Source organism: Parasteatoda tepidariorum, chromosome 9, assembly GCF_982258835.1.
Source record: "Parasteatoda tepidariorum strain Cologne lab strain chromosome 9, Ptep-v5.0, whole genome shotgun sequence".
In the NCBI taxonomy this organism is placed as follows: Eukaryota; Metazoa; Arthropoda; class Arachnida; order Araneae; family Theridiidae; genus Parasteatoda; species Parasteatoda tepidariorum.
Genome location: NC_141763.1, coordinates 84,727,921 through 84,749,927, shown reverse-complemented (window position 1 = coordinate 84,749,927; position 22,007 = coordinate 84,727,921). Strand labels below are relative to the sequence as shown.

The following is a 22,007-nucleotide window of genomic DNA, read 5'->3' as shown; positions in this document are numbered from 1 at the left end:
AATAAACTAAAAATCAGGACAAATAAGGGCAAAAAAATTTTGATCAAGAAAATCGGGAATGTCAGGACAACTAAGAACCCTGTTTATTGAATCGAATTGCACCAAATATCACAATCATTTCAACTGATAATTATATTTGGTAAGTAAAGTAGAAATTCTAGGAAACTAATAAGTACAAACACTTTTACCCGGAAAAAAATGCATTACTTATTTTTTTATTTTTTTTTAAGCTCATTTTTTACATTCATTAATTCTTTCATCACTGCATCAAAGAAAAGAAAATTAAAATCTTGCTGGCCTATCTGTTTAGAAAAGTTTTTCATCACTGAAATTCTATTTTGTGGACTAAAAAGCTTATCGAACCCTTTTCTTTTTTTTTTTCATAATTTATCGCCTAGACTGATCTATACTGTACATCACTTTAATGTTAAATATTAACACATTAAGTGATTTTGTCATTTATTGAGAAAGTTAAGAGTGATGCAGAAAAATTAATTATGACGTTAATTACTTTTTTCGTCATAAACGTACTTTTTGATTACATATTGCATAATCTGAAAAGTCGCTGCTACTTTATTATTTTCTTTTAGCTAGGAAACAGATACTTTGTTTCGGTTATTTGTAAATTTTTATTATTAATTTTAACACTTTTGTAGGCGGGACAGCCTGGATGGCAGAACGCTTGACTCACGTTCGTAAGAATAGTTATTCGAATCTAGTCTAGTAAAATGGTGACTGGTGCACATTAAATCTGTAGGGTCACAAAATAATCCATGTTCCCATGACAAATTATACCTCTGAGGGTACTCCACTACAAATTTAATCTGTTTTAAAATCTACTCTCTTAGATTCAATGCTCAAACCCAGTGCCGCATTACCCATTAGGCCAGACTAGGTCATGCCCTGGGGCCCCCAATGATTAGGAGCCCCAGTATTGATAAATTTCAAATTTTTTCAAAATGTTATGATTATTTTTTAGTTCTAATTTAACAAAATAAAGTAAAATTTAATTTATTATTATTCACTTTTATTTTAAACTAGCCGCCTAAGGTGGCCAGCTGTCCGCCACGCTAAAGGTTTTCACAAATAAAGTTTTTTTAAACATAGCAGGAAATCTGAAGATTAGTGGACAGTTAAAGTGTTCCTGTCCTGCAATTTTGTCTTCATATCCAGTTCTGCTGCAGATGTGTTATAGCTCTTGAGGATGTTTGAAATTATATAGCTACAACGCTTAAGAAAAAAAAACTAAAATGCTAAATACATGAAAAGAGCACGAAAACGAATTAATTTTTTATGGTATCAATTTCTATTTCTATATAATTTTTTATGGTATCAATTTCTATTTCTATATCGCTACAAAAATTATCGTCTTCGCTTAAGAAAAAAAAAATAGAGCGTGGAAAGAAGAAGAACTTATTATAACAATTATGAACAGCGACAAATATATCAAAGCGAAGCGTTCTATTTACGTATCGAATATGTTGCCACATTTTTAATACAAAAGTTAAACTTTTCTCCACTTTGATAAATGTAAACTAATGCGAACCTTACAATTTAATTATTAATTCCTTCGTATATTATTGGTTTAAGTAGTCGAAAATTAATATTTCAATTGTAAGGTTCGCATTAGCATACATTTATAAGAGCGGAGAAAAGTATATGCATTTTTTAATAGTTTTTTGAATATGGCTCTTTGAAGACGAAAACGCATAGATTTTCTTAGAAAATGGCTGATAACTAAAAAACTAATCCAAATTTTTGAAAAAGAAAAAAAATACTTCTTCATTATGCCAAAACACAATTATGTGCCGAATTTCGTGCCTTGGCGAGGCTTCTGGGGCGATATATTGTGATTACAGACAGACACACACACAGCCGCGTTTATTATTATGTATAGATATGCTTTCTTAAATAAAAAGATATATAAATACTTTTATATTTGAATAAATAAAAAATATACAAGAAAAAAATGTAATCTAAGGGCCCAAAAATTTTAATGGCCTAGGGCCCCGCGAACGCCTAATCCGGCACTGCTCAAACACCATACCATTTTGTGGTACTAGAGACCGCTATCATTTGATCAGTACTCGAACCCATTATAATTTGATCAGTTTTGAAAACCACATACTTTGTTGATTAGTATTCCAACCTACAATATTTTTATAGGTATACTCGAATCAACTTTCATTGGGTCAGTTCTCGATCCTCTATCTTTTTATCGGTACTCGAAACCACTATTTTGTATCAGAACTCAAATCCGCTATCATTTGATCAGTACTCGAACCTACCTACTATCAATTGATCATAATACGATTCAGTTGATCATAACCCCTATCTTTAAATTGGTACTCAAATAAACACTATTATTTAAACACTTTTCGAACGCACTGTTATTTTATCGGTAATTAGACCCGGTGTCATTTTATCAGTGATACCAGACTGTCTTTTTTTTTTTGGTATTCGAACCCACTATCATTCAATCAGTTTTAGAAACTACACATTCTCATTAATGCCGAACCTATGTTGTCTTCATAAGTATACGAATCAACTATCATTTGATTACTTCTCTTTTTATCAACACTCGAACTCGCTATTTTTTTTATCGATATTTGTTCCCATATCGCCAACCGGCTGTGTGGGGGGCAGGGAACTGCCCTTGCATCAGAAAGGTTCTGGGTTCGAATCCCGGGGAAGGCATGGATGTTCTTTCCCTCTCTGTCCATACTGTGGGAGCGACGTTGGCTCACCTAATATAGTGCCCCCGTAAGAGAGGTCAACAAAATCGCCCTGTCGATGCCTGAATTGACGGATGTTAACACAGGCGGGCATTCTAAACAATTCTATTCAACGATTTCTAAACAATTCTATTTTGTTAAAATAAAATAAAAATCTATCACTCTTTTTTTATTAGTGCTCGAAAAAACTCTTTTTAAACAGGGCTCAATCCGACCTTCTCGTAATTGAACATTACTTAATTCCACTCTATTTTGACCCGTACTCGAACCCCCCATTTGAAAAATTTTAGAACCCACTCCTTTTTTTTCTTAAATTCTCAGACACACTATAGTATTATCGACACTGAACCCAGTTATTAGTCAGTATAACCTCACTGACGCTTTTTTATACACTTGGAAACTCAAACGTTCAATCTGTTCTAGAAATCTTAACCTGCATTGATCTGTATTCAAATTCAGGTTGTTTTTTCAACTAATTATCACTTAATTAGCTCTCGAACTCACTCTCTTTTTATCGGTATCTTAAACCACTATCTTTTAATACTTACTTGAGCCCACTATCACCCGATTTATTTCCGAAAAGCTTCTCTTTAATTTCAAATTTGAGACCACTGTCTTATTATTGGTACTCAAACCAGTTAGTATTTTTTTAATACTTAAACCAACTGTTTTTTATTTTATTCAAAACTCGAATTCACTATCATTTGCTCATTTTTAGAAACTACATATTTTTTGATCAGTTCTTAAATCTACAATGTTTTTATAGACATATTCGAGCTAACTATCATTTGGTTAGTTCTCGAACACACTATATCGGTATTAGAGCCTGTATTTTTTCTAATTTTAAAAAAGAATAATTTTGTAAATAATTTTAAACTGCTCCAAAAATTTTGATTAATTTTATTAAATATTTTTAGCTATAGCAACAAAAACATATGACATAAAAATTACTTTTTATGAAAATGTCCATATCTCCATAAATATTCAAACGAAGTTCACGAAATTTTATGCAGTTATTGTAAATAACAACCTAAGTAATTGATACGAGTTACGAGTACATAGCTTGATTTTCCGGCATAGGGTGTTCAAAAATATTTCATTTCTTTAGTAATATATTATCGGTTCCTCAAAGTGCATCCAAAAGCTCTAAACCATATTGCTAAGTATGAAAAATTGCATGAACTAAACACTTCTAAAGTTACAAAATAGTCCTCCACATAATTATTGAGAAATTTAAAATGTCAAAAAAATGGAAGTGCCTTTTCCATTATAGCAGCAAAATTTTGTAACGAATATATTAAAAAAAAACAATATTATAATAAAAAGTATTAATATTTCTAGCTTAAAATGGATAAAACTACTAGATAATTATTACAAACAAATGTATGAGCAAATGAAATCATAGTTATTTTTATTCAAGCTCAAAACACTCATGAATTTGTAGACAAAAATCTAATGAGTCAGTTAGATAAATTGGAGAAAAATTATTTAGATCAGGAAACATAAGAGAAGGTTTCCTGATTGTCAAGGTAGCATAACTACCCCGTAAAAATCTTTAATATTAATGAAATCAGGCTTTTAAAAAAAAAAAAAAAAACGTACGAATTTATTTATAAAGCATAGAGTATAAAATATTTCTTATTTAAATTGATGTTTAATTGTTAAAAAAAATCAAGTAATTTAAATCAATGACTCTTTAAAAAAATAAAAAATCAAGGGATTTAAATTATGCCAATGAAAAAAATAATAAATAACGCATACATTTTGCAACCATGTTTATAAAATTACTATCTTAATGAAAATCCATAAAGTTGACAGCCAAGTATTAACACAAATTTTTTCACAGAAGAGTTAAAGCAATAAACTGCTTTCAAATAATTCCAAATAAAATTGTTCAACTATTTAATAACAAAAGCAAATAATACAACAAAAGAAACAAATTTACAATGATGAAAATTTTACTTCGCTAAACTTAGGTAAAATAAATAATATTTACAATCAAGAAAAACTCACTTTTCTAAATTAAATAAATTATTCTTGTCAAATGGCTAATTTCACATAAACTGTACTAAAGCATAATAAATTCAGCTAACTACATGTTACATGTTTAAAATACATGTTTAAAAGTGCATGTTTAAAAGTACATACATGTTTAAAAGTACATACAAGTACTGTTTATTATTTAATACAAAAAAAATTATGTACAAGTTATGCATATGAATATGTACAACAAACTAAAGCATGAATGATTTAAACAGAATGTCAGTTGAACACAATTATCAACAAATCTAAATTAAGTGTAATGCTGAAGTTTAAAAAAAAGAAAAAGCACAAGCATGCAAACATTTTAGCACAAATTATTTGATTACATAAGAATCTGATTCATTTTATTCATTCTTACAAACTTAAGAAAAAAAATTATTATTTTGATTTTTTTTAAATTTTAAAATAATGTAATGCAAAACATATTTGCATATCATATTACAGTTAAAAAGGGTGCCCAAAAAATATAGAAATGGTCAAATAACTCAAAACATAGACATTAAATATAATATCTAAAAATACATGTGACAAATATTTTCAAAAAAGAGTGGAATGGAGTTCAACTTCAAAATCTCAAATATGAACTGTGTTTTAAACAGCTCATTACCTATCTTTATGTTTATCAATTACAGTGCCATCTGCTAATCAAAATACAAAACATTTAAGACAAACAAAAGTAATTTTCTCTAAAAAATCCAGATGTGCAATGAAAAAATGGAGGATCCACAGGTAAATATTTAATCGGATGTTTCTTTCTAACAGCATTTGGCTGTTTTCATACTTATCACACAATCTAGAAAATTTTTATGACAGACTCTTATATAAATTTCAATTAAAATTTATTCAATCTCATTTTTTAATGTATTAAAATTTTTAAAAATAAGCAAAACCCAAATTACATACATATTTAATATGTTCTAAAATAAATTCTTTAATAAAAATTAAATATATCACAAAAAAAGATAGAAGAATTCTATTTGTTAGGAAAATTTTAAAAACAACATTTCAGTATAAATTCACGAAATCCAATGCTCACAAAGAAAGTGCAATAAAGTTGACAGCTATGCACAAATAAAACAAAATTTTGTAGCACTTAAATTTCCTTGTAAAAATTTCAGAAAAACATTGAACAAAGTTTTTAAAAACCACAGGAATTTTAATTTTACTTTACACCAATCTAATAAAAATATTTCTTTGAAATAAAGCTGAAATTTTTAAATTAGTTCAGACTAAGTAGGTTAGTTATTTAAAAAAATAAATCTTACAATGCAGTAATTATAGTATGAAAATATTTTGAACTTTCAGACAAAAAAAATTTAATAAAAATATTTATAGCACTCAAAAAACAATTTTATTAATACAAAATTATTTATAGCATTCAAACAACTTATTTACATTATAATTATTAATACTAAAATATTTATAACACCCAAACCTATGGAGTTTTAGATAGAGTTCCTTAAACTGAAACAAAACAAATTTTTAAATATTGAAAAAATATTTACACAAAAATTACTTAATTTGAACTTTAGCTGATAAATAAAATAGCTAAATTATTACATTTAAATTACAACTTAAGAATTTCGTGTAAATAAATCTTATAAAGGAATACATGTAAGGCCTAGTTGTGATATCTCCCACAATACAAGCTTATTCTACATGGCACAATGCTCGCTTCTTACTACGCATTCCATTATTTACTCTTGTGAATCTACTTTTTTTTTATCAAACATTGAGTTTCATCTAGAACTGAGTTATCAACTGTTTTCTCTAACGTTGATCAGCTCACCGACTCTCTTAGCGTTGAACTAAATAAAATTCCTTCCAACTTTGAGTCATCCGCTGTTTCCTCTAGCTTTGAGTCATCCACTGTTTCCTCTAACTTTGAGTTATCCACTGTTTCCTCTAACTTTGAGTCATCCACTGTTTCCTCTAACCTTGAGCCATCTGCTGTTTCCTCTAACCTTGAGCCATCTGCTGTTTCATCAAACTTTGAGCTATCTGTCGTTTTCTCTAACGTTGAGCCATCTGCCATTTCCTCTAGCGTTGAGCCATCTGCTGTTTCCTCTGACTTTGAGCCACTTGCTGTTACCTCTAACTTTGAGCTATCTGCCGTTCCCTCCAGAGTTGAGTTATCCCTTGTTTCTTCGAACACTGAGCGTTCTAGGTCAAAACTATTTATTAATTCCTCTTCAACAAACAGAGGTGCACCAAAGGATTCTCTTCTCTTTAAAGATTCTAAAGCCCATTTTTCATTTTGGATCTGTCTTAGTAATTCAGTATACTCCTCCACAAGTCTGTTGTACTGTGGTCCGAGTACAAGGTACTCTTGCAGCTTAGCGGTGGTACTGTTTATATCATTATCTAGTGATGTTTTTCTCTCATCTAGTTCTGCCCTAAAATTTATCAAACATTAGCGTAGAAATAAAAACAAATTAAATAAGAGTAACATTAATTGATTGATTGATCACTGAAACATAATTTGCATCAAAGGAAGGCACGATTATGGCATTTTAAAAAGAGGCATTTGTACGGGACCCACACACAGTAATATTTCAAAGAATTTTGCACTTTATTTAGAGTTGTGTCTTGCTACTTCATTAAACTTTTGCACCCAGAAGCAGAATATTTTCAAATGTTCTGCAACAGGACTTATTAAATTATACAAATGTTCTGCAAGCATTCCTCAGCGAAAAAAAGTCAACTTAACGTTAAAATACTATATTTTCATTTATAAAAAAAAGGATTATACGCAGATACACTACATTATTTTTTAAGCCAAGGCAAACATTCTTGATTTGTTATTTTTTCAATCACTTTTGAGGTACAAAATTTTGTTGATGATGATGAATTATTAATAAAATGCCTATGATATATATGAAGGTCCGAACATTAAAATAAGGGCTGCCTTAAAAATCTTTTGAAGGGACAAGAAGGGTTTGAAGGGTTAATCCGGACTGATAAGTTCAACGCTTAAGAAGAGAGCAAAAAACAAAAGTAGGAAGAAAAGAATTGGTGAGACTTTCAATAGACTTTTATTTCTGTATAAAAGTAAACAAACAAACTGAACAAAGGCTGGATAGTCCAAAAGGGAAGTTTAAAGTTACCCACAAAGATAGCGCATTTTATTTTATTTACATTGGCTTATGATAAGTTATGAATTTTGAACAAATTTTCAAACAACAAGCGTTCCCTCGGCTTGAATGGCTTTTATTTGGAAATATGCTGTATTCATATTTTAAATAGCATATTTACATAAAGTTTAAGGTCAAATATTTTAATATTTGTTGAAAAGAAAATATTCTTGAAAATAAATCCCTGTCAGTATTTAATTATAGTTTAAATATAATGCATCTTATAGGGCAAAATTAGGACATTCTAGTACTGGCCAGTAGTGGCCACTTTCTCAAAATTTGAACATTTTAATGGATTAAAAAAAACTTGATATTAATGAAGTGAGGCACTCCATCTGATGCATTTCACAAAACAAAATGAAATTTGCAATGAAAAATTTCTCCCACGATATGGAGTCCTTTTAAAATTAGAAATTAAATTGAGTAGAATCTAATCCTTAGATAGCATTTATACAAAAAAGAAAAGCAAAATTACGAATAATAAATAAATAAAGCAAAATACCTGATTAAAGATAAGGCTTCAATACTTTTTTTATGATAGGTAGCAGCCAAAACTTGATGCTCAAAGCGGCTAAAAGAGATTTAAAGAACAGAATACATAAAGAAAGACGACAAGATATCTCAATCAAAAAATAACAAAACAAAACAAAAATGGTTGCAGGTATAAAAAAGTAACACATTTAAAATAAAAATGCCGACAAATAAATCAATAAAATATACGAAAACAGTTAAAATAGAATCAGCTAAAGATAAAGAATAATAAATGAGTTTATTTTAGGTTTGCCTAATTTTCTCAACAGTAGAAAAATAGTAAAACGTAAAAATAGTACTTTAAATTTTTAAAAAAAAGTAATAATTCAGATCTCATTAGATGACCCAAAAAAAAAAATCAATATTCAGTTTCTCAAAAAAGTGAGGACATTTTTTTTTTTTGTACAGTACACATATAGCAGATAAATTTGCAAGTGACAAATCAAAACCTATAAAAAAAAGTATTACTTGCTCCACTTAAATATAATAAAAGCAAATGTTATCCCAAAAGTATACTAATATATACTATTTTTAATTTAATTTCAGAGTTACTTTGTTCAGAACTTTTTGGCACTTTCCAGTATAATTTTACTAATAATGAGCTGAAATCACAATAGTTTGAGATGAGTATAAACAAACTTTTTACAGTACTGTTACATTAAAAAAAGCAACCAATATCAATTAGCTAATATTCCCCCATACCAATATTTTATTTAAATTTGAAATTGAATTCAAGACTTCCTTAAAAAAAATCTTCAATAGGGTTTTTATAATTTTTAAACAAAAAATCAGTGAATATGCAACTCAACATTTTTGTGCAAAAGTAATTTAGTAAATGGTCCTTAAATGCGTCAATTAAAAAAATCCATGATTACAGTATTAGAAATTGGTATCGATAATTTTTAAAATCAGATTAAAGAGGCAAATCAACAATAGTGAAACTACAAAACTATATTCTACAAGATATATTACAGCATTCGCTAAAATAACAAAAACGTACATGATCCTCCTTATTGATGACAATAAAAAAAATATTTAAAAAATTCTCATGAGAAGTTCTAAGTCTAAAAAGATTTGAAAATGATGAATCCTGTTGGCAAGGTAATAAGACTCAACCATGTAATTAGTGACGAGTCCCTAAGTTCAAACTATCGAAAAATTGATTTTTACTAGCATTATCGATTAAAATAAAACGGAGCAAAATTAAAAATCTCTAAATCTAGATTCTTAAAATAAAGGATTATTTTAAAATGTGCAAAAAATAATATGTTTTAACCACACAAAAATTAGAAACCTCAGCAAAGTTAAAATCAAGACAAAATATTTTGATCTGGAAAATCAGGACAACTATGATTTTGAAAGTATTAACCTAAATCTTTTGAAACCATCTGATTTTAGAGATCAAAGAAAAAGAGGATCAGTAAAAATAATTATCATATGATCTTAAAAGGAAAATGACACCTTCTAGCGAGATAGGTAGTCCTAGAAAAAGAGGTAGATGCAGAAGTTCAAAGCTTCATGTGCCACAGTAGCAAAAGGAGAAGCAAGGCAAAATAAATGCAATCGCAGAGTAGTATTGTACTGTTAAAAAAGAAAGGTTTCTTTATCTAAAAAGAGATGACAGATTTATAGCTTCCTATTATACTCCCCAGAAAAATAAACTTTGTTTCGTACTTTATTTTGGCAGCCATGGTTCTCTGTCTTGAATCATACAAATCTCTCAATGATGAATGAAATTCAAGTTTCTTTTCGTGTAATAAAATTAAACTTTTCAGCATCAAAACACCTTCCATAAGATTCTGAAATTATAAACAAGATCACAGCATTTTTAGCTTATATTATTTATCAGCACTTAATGTACTTATAGGTAACAAACTAATATCAATATCTACCCTTAAATAAGCAAAAAAAATTAACAAAAAAATTTCACAATCTTTAAATTTTATCTCACACTTATCTTATAAGAAAATTTAATTTTCTATTTTTTTATTTTTTAAGTTAAAACATAAGGTATCCATATTCGTCTCGACTTGTCTTGGTTTAGACGTAGCAGTTTTTTGAATGTATGTTATATAAGAAAATGGTTTTGTAATGTGATGTTTAACGTGTTGCCTTATTTAAAATTATTTTGTTAATTTTCTAATTTTCTTTTTTCCTTGTTTGTAAAACACAGTTTAGTCAAAATTAGTTCAGCATTTATTACTAAGAGTTAAGTAATAACGTCTATATATTCTAGGACAGGGGTCATTATATTAAGCATAGACTATATTTTAAAAAGTAAATTACTCTCACAATAGTCAGTTGATGGTCATGGGAGAGACAGTATTTGTTCAATATAAACAGAATACTGACTAGAGATAGAGTTTGCCTTTCAATGAGATGACCCCCGTTCGAATCTCAGTGGCTGCTGGTTGGTACAGATTCTGCTTCCTGCTCGCACCAAGCCCAGTGCTGAAGCAAAATATCTTCAACTAGTGGGCTGCGCCCCCTGCTCGCTAACGCTCGCCAACCCCCGAAAATTGCTACGCAATGTTATATGGTTTGCTCCGCAAACCAAGCTCGCTTCGCTCACTACTAACTTAGGTACATTGCAAATGCACAAAATTCTAAGAATTCAAAACAATCATTCAAATCCATATAACAACTTTTTTTTCTAAAAAAAATTGCATCTTTTTAGTAAGTACTGAGTCCTTAAAATAAATTTGAATTCAAATAAATGACATGTAATTCGTTAAATCTATTAGAAATGTGCTATAGTATAAAATCTTAAGATAAAATTTCTAAAACTGATATCTCTTTAAAAAGATTAAAATTTCGGCTATAATTAAGTCTATTAAAAATTTAAATGAGTGAATTGCAATGGAAAAACCTGCATAAACAAATAAATTCTAGTAAAACAAATAAATTCGTGATATAAATCAAAAATTGTCAAATAAATTCGTAATACATAAATTCGTGGAAAAAAAACGCTTTCGACAAAAAACCAAAATAGAGATCTATCGACAAAGACTTCTGCCTAGCTTATGCTCTCCCTGGTTATTTCAGTTTCCGTTTTTAAAAGCGCTATATGTTGAGCCATCTTAGCTAGATTTGGCATGTGACATTTTTAGCGGTAATCATTGGTCTATTTTCTAGCATTGCCATTCGGGGAGTTGTAATGAGGCTTTTTTTTATCGCCGTGTAAGAGAAATATATATATAGATGGTAGATGGATCACGGGTTAGAATCCCTCGCTGTCTTGCTGACTGTGGAAGGTTTCAAAATTTTCCTCTCCATGCAATGCAAAAGCAGATTAGTTCCTTCAAAAAGTCTTTCACAAAGATCAGATTGCTTCAATGCATGATCCAGAATTACCTTTGTCTTTAGGGTAGGGTTCAAAATAACAAAGCTACAGAGTTGAACATTGAACATTAAATGCAGAATTGGGTTGACTATTCAACACAGGTTATATAGTAGAATAGAGCACTGGAAGATAATCGTTTTGACTGTAACAATTAACAGAATGTTACATCATCAATACTGGCAGAAATGATATTAAATTATCACAAACACTTCAAATAAATTTCACTTAAAAGCAAATTAACTTATTAGTAATAAAAAAAAAAGTTAACTTAAAATTTATCAGAGTAAAACCTCCAGGAAAGACAACCTCTATTTACGACCACTGTTGGGGGGCACAAAATTTTTTCCATAGACTTTCTGTTGAAGAAAACCTTTAGGAGAGACTGGGCAAGCATCTGCACCAAATGCGGAAAAGGTCAAATAAGGAAACATCAAAAAATATCAAAACAAAAAATTTAACAAAACAAATAATTAGATTCAAATGTATTCAAAATATTTGAGTGTCTTATTTAGAGAGCTTTTTTTGATGATACAACCTCATGTTACAGTCAGAGAGCATTAAAGACAATGCTATCATTTAGAGTTGAAAATTAAATTAGAAAAAGTTATTTAAGAAAAAACAAGCATCTCAAACAAACAAACCTCTTCTCATCTTTTAAAGATAACTAATTCTTATGATATAAAATTAAATGCAAACTTAAACAAAAAACATAATTTATTAATTTAAAATAGCTTTATCATTCATAATAGGTAAATTTGTTTTTACACATAACTACATCACTTGGATCATTTTAATAGACGGTAAATTTATTCATATATACGTCTTTTCATTACACTAACAGAATTGGCATTTCCACTCCAAGAAAATTATGCAGACTATAATTAAAATCATTTGCGAAAAATCATGTACCTTCGATGACAATTTTAAAATCAATGGAGGAAACCACTAAGAAAGACCAATCTCCATTAATGAGCATTTTACTGCAGAACAGATAGTGGTCGCTCTCTAGAGGATTTACTGTATTAGAATAAATAATAGTAATTAAAATTAACCTCAAAATAATTTGTAACCAAATTATTAATCTCTTCTTCATCAGATTCAAGCTTGCATTTGGCATCAGCAAGACTATCTATTTCAGATGATAAATCTTTTACAGATTCTTGAAAGGCTCTTTCTGGTAATGCTTTTCTGTATCTTTGTGCTAAAAAAATTTTTAAATAATAATAAAAATAATTGCGGAATATTTAAAAATAAAACTGCTACATTAACTCAAGGAATTGCTATTACCACAGCCAGTATATTCAGATATTTTAACACAAAAATTGTTGATTTCATCTCTTATAAACTTATTAAGTTCTTCTTTTTCTTTCTAAAATCAAACAAAAAAAATTAAACATTTCTTCAAAGACACAATTGGAAAAAAAAAACATTATTTTAATATAAATGACATTTACACCAAATAAAATCATTCTGAACACTTAAAAACGAAACAGTTCCAAAAAAAACACAAAGATATGTTTAGAGTAAATGACCGATATCTTAAATGAAAAAGGCAGCATTAGTATTATTAATTGAAATCTATCATTCTTTAAAACAGATTAAAAATAACAGTTTTTAATTGTGAAACTACAGAACAAACAAGAACTACCCTACAAGATTTGTTACTGCATTTAATGAAAATAGCAAATTAAGCATATGACAAAATTTTTCCTCATAAAAATTTTATAATGTAAAATCTTTGTCATAAGGTACATGGTTAACCTGTAAGGTTAACCATGTACACAGCTAGAGAATATTCATGTTTTAACTATCAAATTTTGAAATTTTTACTAAGATTTTAAATAAAATTAAAAAGAATTTTGCAACAAAAATCCATACCCTTTGATTCTTTAAATTGTGTAATTTTAAGAAATTGCATTTGTATTTGCAGAAAAAAAAATGTTTTAAATGCAAAAAAAAAAAAGGAAAAAAAAAAAAAAAGATTTAAGACCATCAGAAAAAGTTAAAAATCAGAACAAAAAATGACAAAATATTTTTTATCAAAAATATCAGGACAACTATGAAACCAGTGTAAACCTCTTAAACAAAATGCATAAAATTAGACCTTCTTGGCAAGAGATCCCAGGTGAATACAATCAATTTATTTTGAAGAGCTTTCAAAAATGCATTCAAAATTATACCATTTTCACAAATACAATTATCCAAGATGGATTGCAGTGAAAGAATAGAGATCCTTTTTTCATAGATTCCAAAACATTTTCTTCTGTTCATATTTCAATCGCATATGTAAATATATATATATATATATATATATAAATATATATATATATATATATATAAAAGTTAAGGACGTCCTTCAAAGCTTTTTTACCAAATAAATGCCATAAAATGTTTGCCTTAAACTAAAGGCAAAGTTACAGTTTTAAATTAAATATACTAGCTTAATGAACAGAAGAGCCTAGATCTTAAAACTTACTTAAGTGTTGCATCTTCACCAAGAGAAATAAAAAAAGCTACTGTAAAAGCGCCTTACACTTGAAGCAAAACTATGATTTTAAACAATATATATCATCCTGCCATAAAAAATTTTCTGGGCTTTTTAACGGAGAAATAATTTAACTATTTTAAAAATAATTAAACTTCTTTTTAAAAATCGTCCCAATTTGGTGAGATTTCCCCACTTAATTATCAAATCTTAAGAATAATTCTCAATTTTTATTCAAATAACTTGCAGATAATGCAGCATTGGATAACTTTTTAAATATTAAAAAATTAGATCACAAATGCTTTTCATGATTTTAAGCTTGCTGCTTGATTTTAAAATTGCATGAATGCGAATAACTCGTACAAAATTTCTAAGTCATGTGAAAACAAATCACGATTTGGCATTTCAAAATCACAAAATATATGATGTGTTATTAGTTTAAGAAATGCAGTTGATGTGGAGACTAGAAGATTGCATGACTCGCAAATCAAAATTAAATTGTGATACTTATAATTTGCAAATCAGATCAATATGAATTACAAAAATTAATGATTTAAAGAACAAGGTAATGAGGCCTAAATCACGTGAATATTAATCGCAAATTGCTATGTTGATTATTAAATCTCTTTAATGCAAATCACAGTCTATTTTGTAAATGCCATTAAAATGAATTGCTGATATGTTGTTGGTCATTTAAATAAAATAAAAGTGAATCGATGGAAAAAAAATTTTGCCTCTTAACAAAAAGATTATATGTGAATTGAAACATATTTTAAAGTCTTAGTATAAATTTAGTAGTTTAAAATGAATATTTGAGCGCAAAACGAAACATTCAGCGAATTACTGAAAAATCTTTAAAAATATTTAAAAAAACAAAAAAAATTATGTAAAATCTAGTTGGCAGAACAAGTGTAAAAACTGAAAAGTTGGCAAGTAAACATTTTCTAAAAAATAACACATTTTATAATGTGTATTAATGTGATGATTCTAATAGAACTTTTCTTAAACTTAAATCTGCCTTTAGAACTTAGAAACAGGCCTTGTATTAAAAATTTTAAAAAAATTTCACTCTCCTGGCATTTTAGGAATCAAAAGACTAACTTAACAGTCAGTATCAATAAAATGAGATTGCTTCATTTTTCTCTTAAGTGCCTTAGAAAGATTAAGTATGAATTTTTCTTTAGATTTTTTTAAAGCACTTTCAAATATTACTTTTCAAAAATTTGTGATTTAAAACTGTCAAGTTGATTGAGAATCATTTCTGTTACAAGCTCACAACACCCATTATATAAATCACATACTACTTTTTTATGACAATATAACCAAAGAACAGTCTTAATAAAATGGTAATTTAATAAACAATATTTGATAGGAAATTTCACAATGAATCTAAACTAGATTTATAAAACATACTTGAGTTTTTTGTTTTCTACTTATAGTTTTATTAATAAAGTCCTCAGTTATGCCAAAAGGTTGAATGCCATCCTCAGTTGAATATTCCTTCACAATATTTAAGTAAAGTGGATCCGATAAAATAGCTTGATCCTAAAAATACAAGTCAAGAATAAATTTTTGTTTACTTAATAAATTATTTTCTTATCAACACCTAAAAACTTATGTATGCATAGAAAAGAAATTACATATTCCGACTTTTTTGCATTTCGCGCAAAAAAATTTTAAAAATTATGAAATCTAAGGCATTGTTTTTCCCGAGTCATCACATCAAAAAATTTTAAAAATTATGAAATCTAAGACAATAACAGGAAAAAGTTTGATTATAAAAAACACATCATTTTCAACGAAATCAGACACGTCAAAATGGGGATAATTAAAATGTAGGTTTTGAAATTCACATGTTGTAATAAATAATGCATGAAAAATATCAAGATTGTACAGAAAATCGGCAAAAAATTGTTCAAAAATTATAGAATTATCGCATTAGTGAATACTCGGGTGCACAGTTAAAATTTATCATACCTTAATAACATCAGAATTTTAAAAATTCATTCACAGCAATAACAATGGGAAAAAAAAACATTTGAAGCATCACCTGGATTTAACACAAGTCAGAAGTGTCCAAATATGCCATTCAAATTTCTTATCATGAAAATATAAAAAAAAACATTTGAAACATCATATGGATTTAACACAAATCGGAAGTGTGCAAAAGTAATTAATCAAATATGCCATTCAAATTTCTCATTTCTTAATAATATGTCATGAAAATATCAAAATTAAAAAAACCAAGAGGATATCAGTGGCAATATTTGTATAAAAATTCAATAAAAAAATCAGAGGTACTACGGCATCAAAAAGTGACTAATGCACTTATTGAATTTTGCTTGTAGTAATAATGTATAAAAAAACAAAGTGATTAAAAAAATATTGGTAAAATTTGCTGAAACAATTGCCGACAAAATTATCAATTATCAATTACGATGGTATCGATCCAAATCGAGCACATCAAAATGCAATTACTCAAATGAGAAATTTACGTGTTGTAGTAATATCGGAATTTTAAAAAAATTAATAAAAACATAAGAAAATCAATTGCAATAATTGCGATTAAAAAAAAAGATCGAAACAAGGAATTGAAAAATGATTACTGAAATGCATGATTTGAAATTTGAACTTTCAATATCATATTAAAAATTTATTCAATCTAACAGTAGCTTAATAAAAATGGGGGCAAATATATCACATTGATCAAATAATTCTTCCATAACAAATCAGAATTTGCAACAAACCTGCTACTCATTAAAACATAAATTTTAAAAGAAAAATTATAAACATACCATTTTTTGTAGCCAACAATCTTTTAAATGCCATATCAGATTTACTTTTTATATTATCAATTTTATACTTTTGTGTTCTGCCACTGTAGTTCATTAATTAGGGCATTTTTTTTCAGTCTCGTGTTATTAAATTTATCCGAAGTTGCTTTTTTTTTCTGCATCAATGAAGATGTTATTGCCGTGAATGAGAACATTACTTAGGAACAAAAAAAAAAAAGAGGTGCTTGTGAGGGCGGAATAAATACATCCTTAGTGAGATTTTGAGTAAGTAATGAAACTTATTTTCAGATCAGCGGAACTCTGAGTAAATTTTCTCGGAATATAAATCATCGATTCATGAAAGTCAGGAAATCAACGGTCTTGAATACCATGCCTGAAAACAATAGTTTTCGGTAAGTAGATCCAAAAAAATAACAAAATAGCAAAAATAATATTTGATTATACCTTGTTTTTCACTTTTTTCTCCACGTTTTGATCCAGAAATTTTTTTACACAGTCTACAATAAATTTGTACTTAAAATATTCTTTTGTAGCCTCTGCTAACTCTCCATTAACCTACAAAAATAATTTTATACTTATATAGGTAAAAACATAAGCATAACATGCAACCAATAATTATCATTTATCAGCAATAACAAAGGTCAAACTTGTATATTGCGTGCCTTGATTTAAGATTTGACAAGAACCTCAGAACCTATTTCCCTTTATCCTGAAGTAGAGATTTTTGATTATGAGATAGCAAATTTCTGGTACGTCAAATACATAAGTTGGCCGTTGAAAAAAAAATGCTTAACATTTAAAAACATTAAAAACCTTTCAGAACTACAACATTTTCCATTCAATCCCATTGCAGAGTGGTCCCATATAAGAATACTGCGAGTATTGATTCTAACACATATGATCTTTAAATTTATAAAATAAAAATTTTCACTATGTTATATTTTTTGAAATACTAAGCAGAGTTCTCCCTAGGAATAAAAAAGGGCAGGGTGTTTCCTCTCAGAAAAGGGAACTTTGAATTTTGAAAGGGAAATCTCTTAACACCGTAAAAATTTAACAAAATTATGTAACAACTGAATTTGATTCTCAACAATTTTCAAATTACCCTCTTACACTATTTTATGTGTATATTTCAAAAAATAATTCCCACTCGTTATGAAAAGAAGATAATATTTGTATTTTATAATAATAATTAAAGGAATGTTAAAAGATAATCTCTGTGCATAAATTTTTTTCAAAAAATGCACACTAAAACAATTATTAATTGATAAACAACTTGAAAGCTTTTTTTCTATAGCATAAAATGAAAATTATAAGAAAACTAACATTTAAATGCACATTTAAAAAAAGGTATTTATTTAAAATAATTTTAAAATTTAAAATCAATTAAAAAACAAAAATTCATTAATATACCTCCTCCCCCCCCCCCCCAAAAAAAAGAGAAACTCATAAAAATTTAACCAGTTAAGAGTAATTCCTGTACAAAGCAAAAATTTTTAAAAGTAATCATATCAACTTATAAACACAGATAATTTAACCAGTGTGTAATTATTATTTAAATAGTGAATTACTTTTTTAAAAATGGAATATAAATAAAAAGGCAGTTAAAGGCTTATTTTTACATAAAGGGCATATTTATAAGGAACAAAAGGAAGACAGAGTGTACCACCCTTCTAAAAACTGTAAGGCTAGAAAGAAAAATTTCTTCATGATCACATAGAAATACCACCATGAAATTTGGCACACATATTGCTAAAAAAGTCAAATATCATATATTTTTCAAGAAAATTAAAAATTTCAATTGTGAAATTTTTTCGAATTTAATCTTTAAAGAAAATTATTTTGTATAACAACTTTACCCTTTTATATGCTTTAAAAAATGTCATTAAAAAGTTAACTAATTGACACAAAATTTAACTCTCTAAGTCAATTAGTTCAAGTTATAGCTGTTTAAAAATTAAAGAATTACGAAACAAATTATGTACAACTCAAAAACAAATGGTTCGAAAAATATAAAACTTGGTAATTTTTAAATTTCATTACTAGCCTAAAATAAACTACAATCAAAGACCTGACATTTTGACAATTGTCAAAAAAGCTACACTAAAACAAAATTTGTGTATTAATTTCAATACAAATATTTAAATACTACATAACAATATTAAAAAAAAAAAATCAGAATTTAACAAAAAATTCTGATTTAAATCTATGAAGAAAAAAATTTTAATCAACAAACTTGCTACAGCCTAAAATTTTACGGCAAAGAAAGCCTTTTGTAAAGTCAGCTAAAAAATTATTGTACATTCAAATCTTCAAAATACTTTAAAACAGGGTTGGGTTTTTGACGTCAAAAAGTGGTTTTTGACATGACAAGGGTATAATACTGGTTTAAACTGTCAAAAACCCGTCAAAAATGTCAAAAACTGAAGTTTGCCAAGAAATTATATAAACTTCAAAACTACCAACAGTTGCCATGCATTATATTGAAATTTAATTATACTATAGGTAATCAGCAGGTTTTAAAATATTTTTTAATTAAAATTAAGGTAAAATAACAGATTTAAAATCTCAGAAATTTATATTCAAATGCATGTGCAGAAAAATTTTGCACAAAAATTGTTTAAATATTTATATTTAAAAAAAAAAAAAATTTCTTTTTGATACTTAAGAAAATTAAAAGTTTATTACTATGCATTTTTGACATATAAGGAACATATAACTAATATTTATAAGGAACTTACAAGTTATGTTGTATAAATATAAACTTGATATAAGATACAAGTGTATAAAATTTTTTTTTTTAATGTTATACCGAATATCTTTATTATCCAGTAAGTTAATTTGAATTTAAAAGTAGTTATATTTATGAATAATGATAAATATAATTCATATTGTTTATTATATTTATTTATATTTATTTATAATTATTACACTTATCATTTTAAAACAATTTTTATCTCTTAATTTTTTTTTCTCCACTTGTATTAAGAATACAAATAATGCATATCTTGAAAGCAGGAAGTAATTATTCAACAGCTGAATATTTAGATATTCAACAAAACTATATCGTATTCAGCAAAATGAAATTCACAAGTATTTGGATAAACTAAATTTTCAGCATAGTAAATGAAGGCTGAATATACTGTAAATCGACATTAACTACTCTGTGTATTTAACAGAAAGCACTTCAATTTGTATTGTCTTATGTTAAAAAGATTATTAAGAAGATTTAAAAGAATATTAAAAAGATTTTTCTTTAAAAGAAGATGTCTAATGTACAAAACTGCTAATGTTTATCTTTAAAAATGTCTAATTTTTAGTATAATCTATACTATACACTAAATTTGGTTATAAATAAATTTCTTAATAATATCACTGCAGATTTTCAATAACACATGAAAATGAATACATAATATTACAAAAGATGTGAGTTTTCAAAAGTACAAGATTTTGGTTACTATTCAAAATATAAGTGTTTCTTCAAAATTTTAAATTTATTTTTTCTAGAACATATTTAGAAACACTATCCTTTAAAAAATATATAAATTTTATGTATTAATTAAATTTCACATATGAATATAGGTTTTTGACATTTTCGACATTTTTGACAGTGAGGTTTTTGACGTGACGGTTTAAACCATGGTTTAAACTGTCAAAAACTGTCACATGTCAAAAACCTGCCAACCCTGCTTTAAAAATATTAGTCTATTCACTATAAATAATAAAAATAAGAGAAAGAAACCTGTTTCAGTTCACTTCTTAAAGGCTCAGATAGTTTGTCTTTGCCCAGCTTTTGCAAAGTCTTCTTAGATAAATCACTGCTCATAGATGTTGTAGCATAACTTACATACTCCATATTTCAGCAAAAATTGAAACTATAGTTTGATTTCACAAAAGTAAAATTTACCAATACATATTTTGACGAGGAATTCAAAAACACAACCTGAAAAAATAAGAAGTGCATATAAGAAGTGCATTGCTTGAAGTGATAACGGCTATAGTGTAGAATCGGAGGCCCCTTGGTTTAGCAATAATTTTCGTTCCATTTTGCTGAAATCTCATTTCTGGTTACCGTAACTTTTGTTTACCTTTATGTGATTGGTTTTTAATTTATTTACACACATATTCATTTATTTGCAAATTGCCAAAAATGAGAGGGCTCCCGATTGCAAACTATTACCGTGAAACCCTCCGGAACTGAAAACTGTCCATAAATCATAAATATATAAAGGATATTGCTAAAAATTTTCTCTAACTAAATTAACATGATGATTAAATAGTAATACAAAAGACTAAGTTATTTTGGAAATTGCCTATAATGTGAAAATCTAGGAGGAGGGTCTGTAAGGTGAGGCTTCAACATATTTAGAAAACTTATTGAAAAAATACACAACAATAATTATTATTAAACAAAGTGGAACAAAGCCATATTTAAAATTGCAAAATGAAACATGTGAATTTTTTGTAAACTACTTATCAATTGGCACCAATTTTTATTACCCTCAAAAGTCTAGGCGTATTTTTAAACGAATGTAGAAATATAATTCTCCCCAATTAGGAAGTATTATCATAACGACAGGAGCACAAATGATGTGAAAACATGCAGTTGTTTCGGTACTATGACATCATACTTTATGCATAACTATAACAGTTCGAGAAATCAAAAACTATGAGGAATTCTGCATTCTTATGCTTAAAAATCATAATTATTAAATCTTATCGTACAAAAGAAGATGCTGTAATTACTGACCAATGCAGACACAATATGACTACTTTTTTTGTTTTTGAAAACGAGAAAAAGAGCAGACAAGAAATAATGTGTAAAATTAGGAGTTCAAAATTGAAAGTTGAAGTTAGAGTTAGATAATTTCCCAAAAACGTTTCCGGCTGACTGTTTTTGCCTTATGCTTGTACTTTTCGAAAAAAGAAATATTCGTTTCT

The 22,007-nt window shown here is 27.6% G+C and overlaps 1 protein-coding gene across 2 annotated transcripts; it reads right to left on the bottom strand.

Annotated features, from left to right (window-relative positions):
• Nucleotides 1–5,872: 5,872 nt before the first annotated feature.
• On the bottom strand, nucleotides 5,873–21,951 carry LOC107452596 (uncharacterized). Of its 2 annotated transcripts, none has more exons than XM_016069103.5 (9): nucleotides 21,817–21,951; nucleotides 20,809–21,009; nucleotides 17,511–17,621; nucleotides 15,685–15,816; nucleotides 13,074–13,155; nucleotides 12,839–12,987; nucleotides 10,118–10,242; nucleotides 8,415–8,483; nucleotides 5,873–7,174 (listed from the first exon to the last, which is right to left on the bottom strand). In XM_016069103.5, the coding sequence occupies exons 2-9, from the start codon at nucleotides 20,920–20,922 to the stop codon at nucleotides 6,559–6,561; spliced, it is 1,398 nt and encodes a 465-aa protein (XP_015924589.3). In that variant the 5' UTR covers nucleotides 20,923–21,009; nucleotides 21,817–21,951; the 3' UTR covers nucleotides 5,873–6,558. The 2 variants fall into 2 exon arrangements, with proteins under 2 accessions (XP_015924589.3, XP_015924590.3); XM_016069104.5 differs by having other exon boundaries at nucleotides 21,567–21,902.
• Between the last annotated feature and the right edge of the window lie 56 nt (nucleotides 21,952–22,007).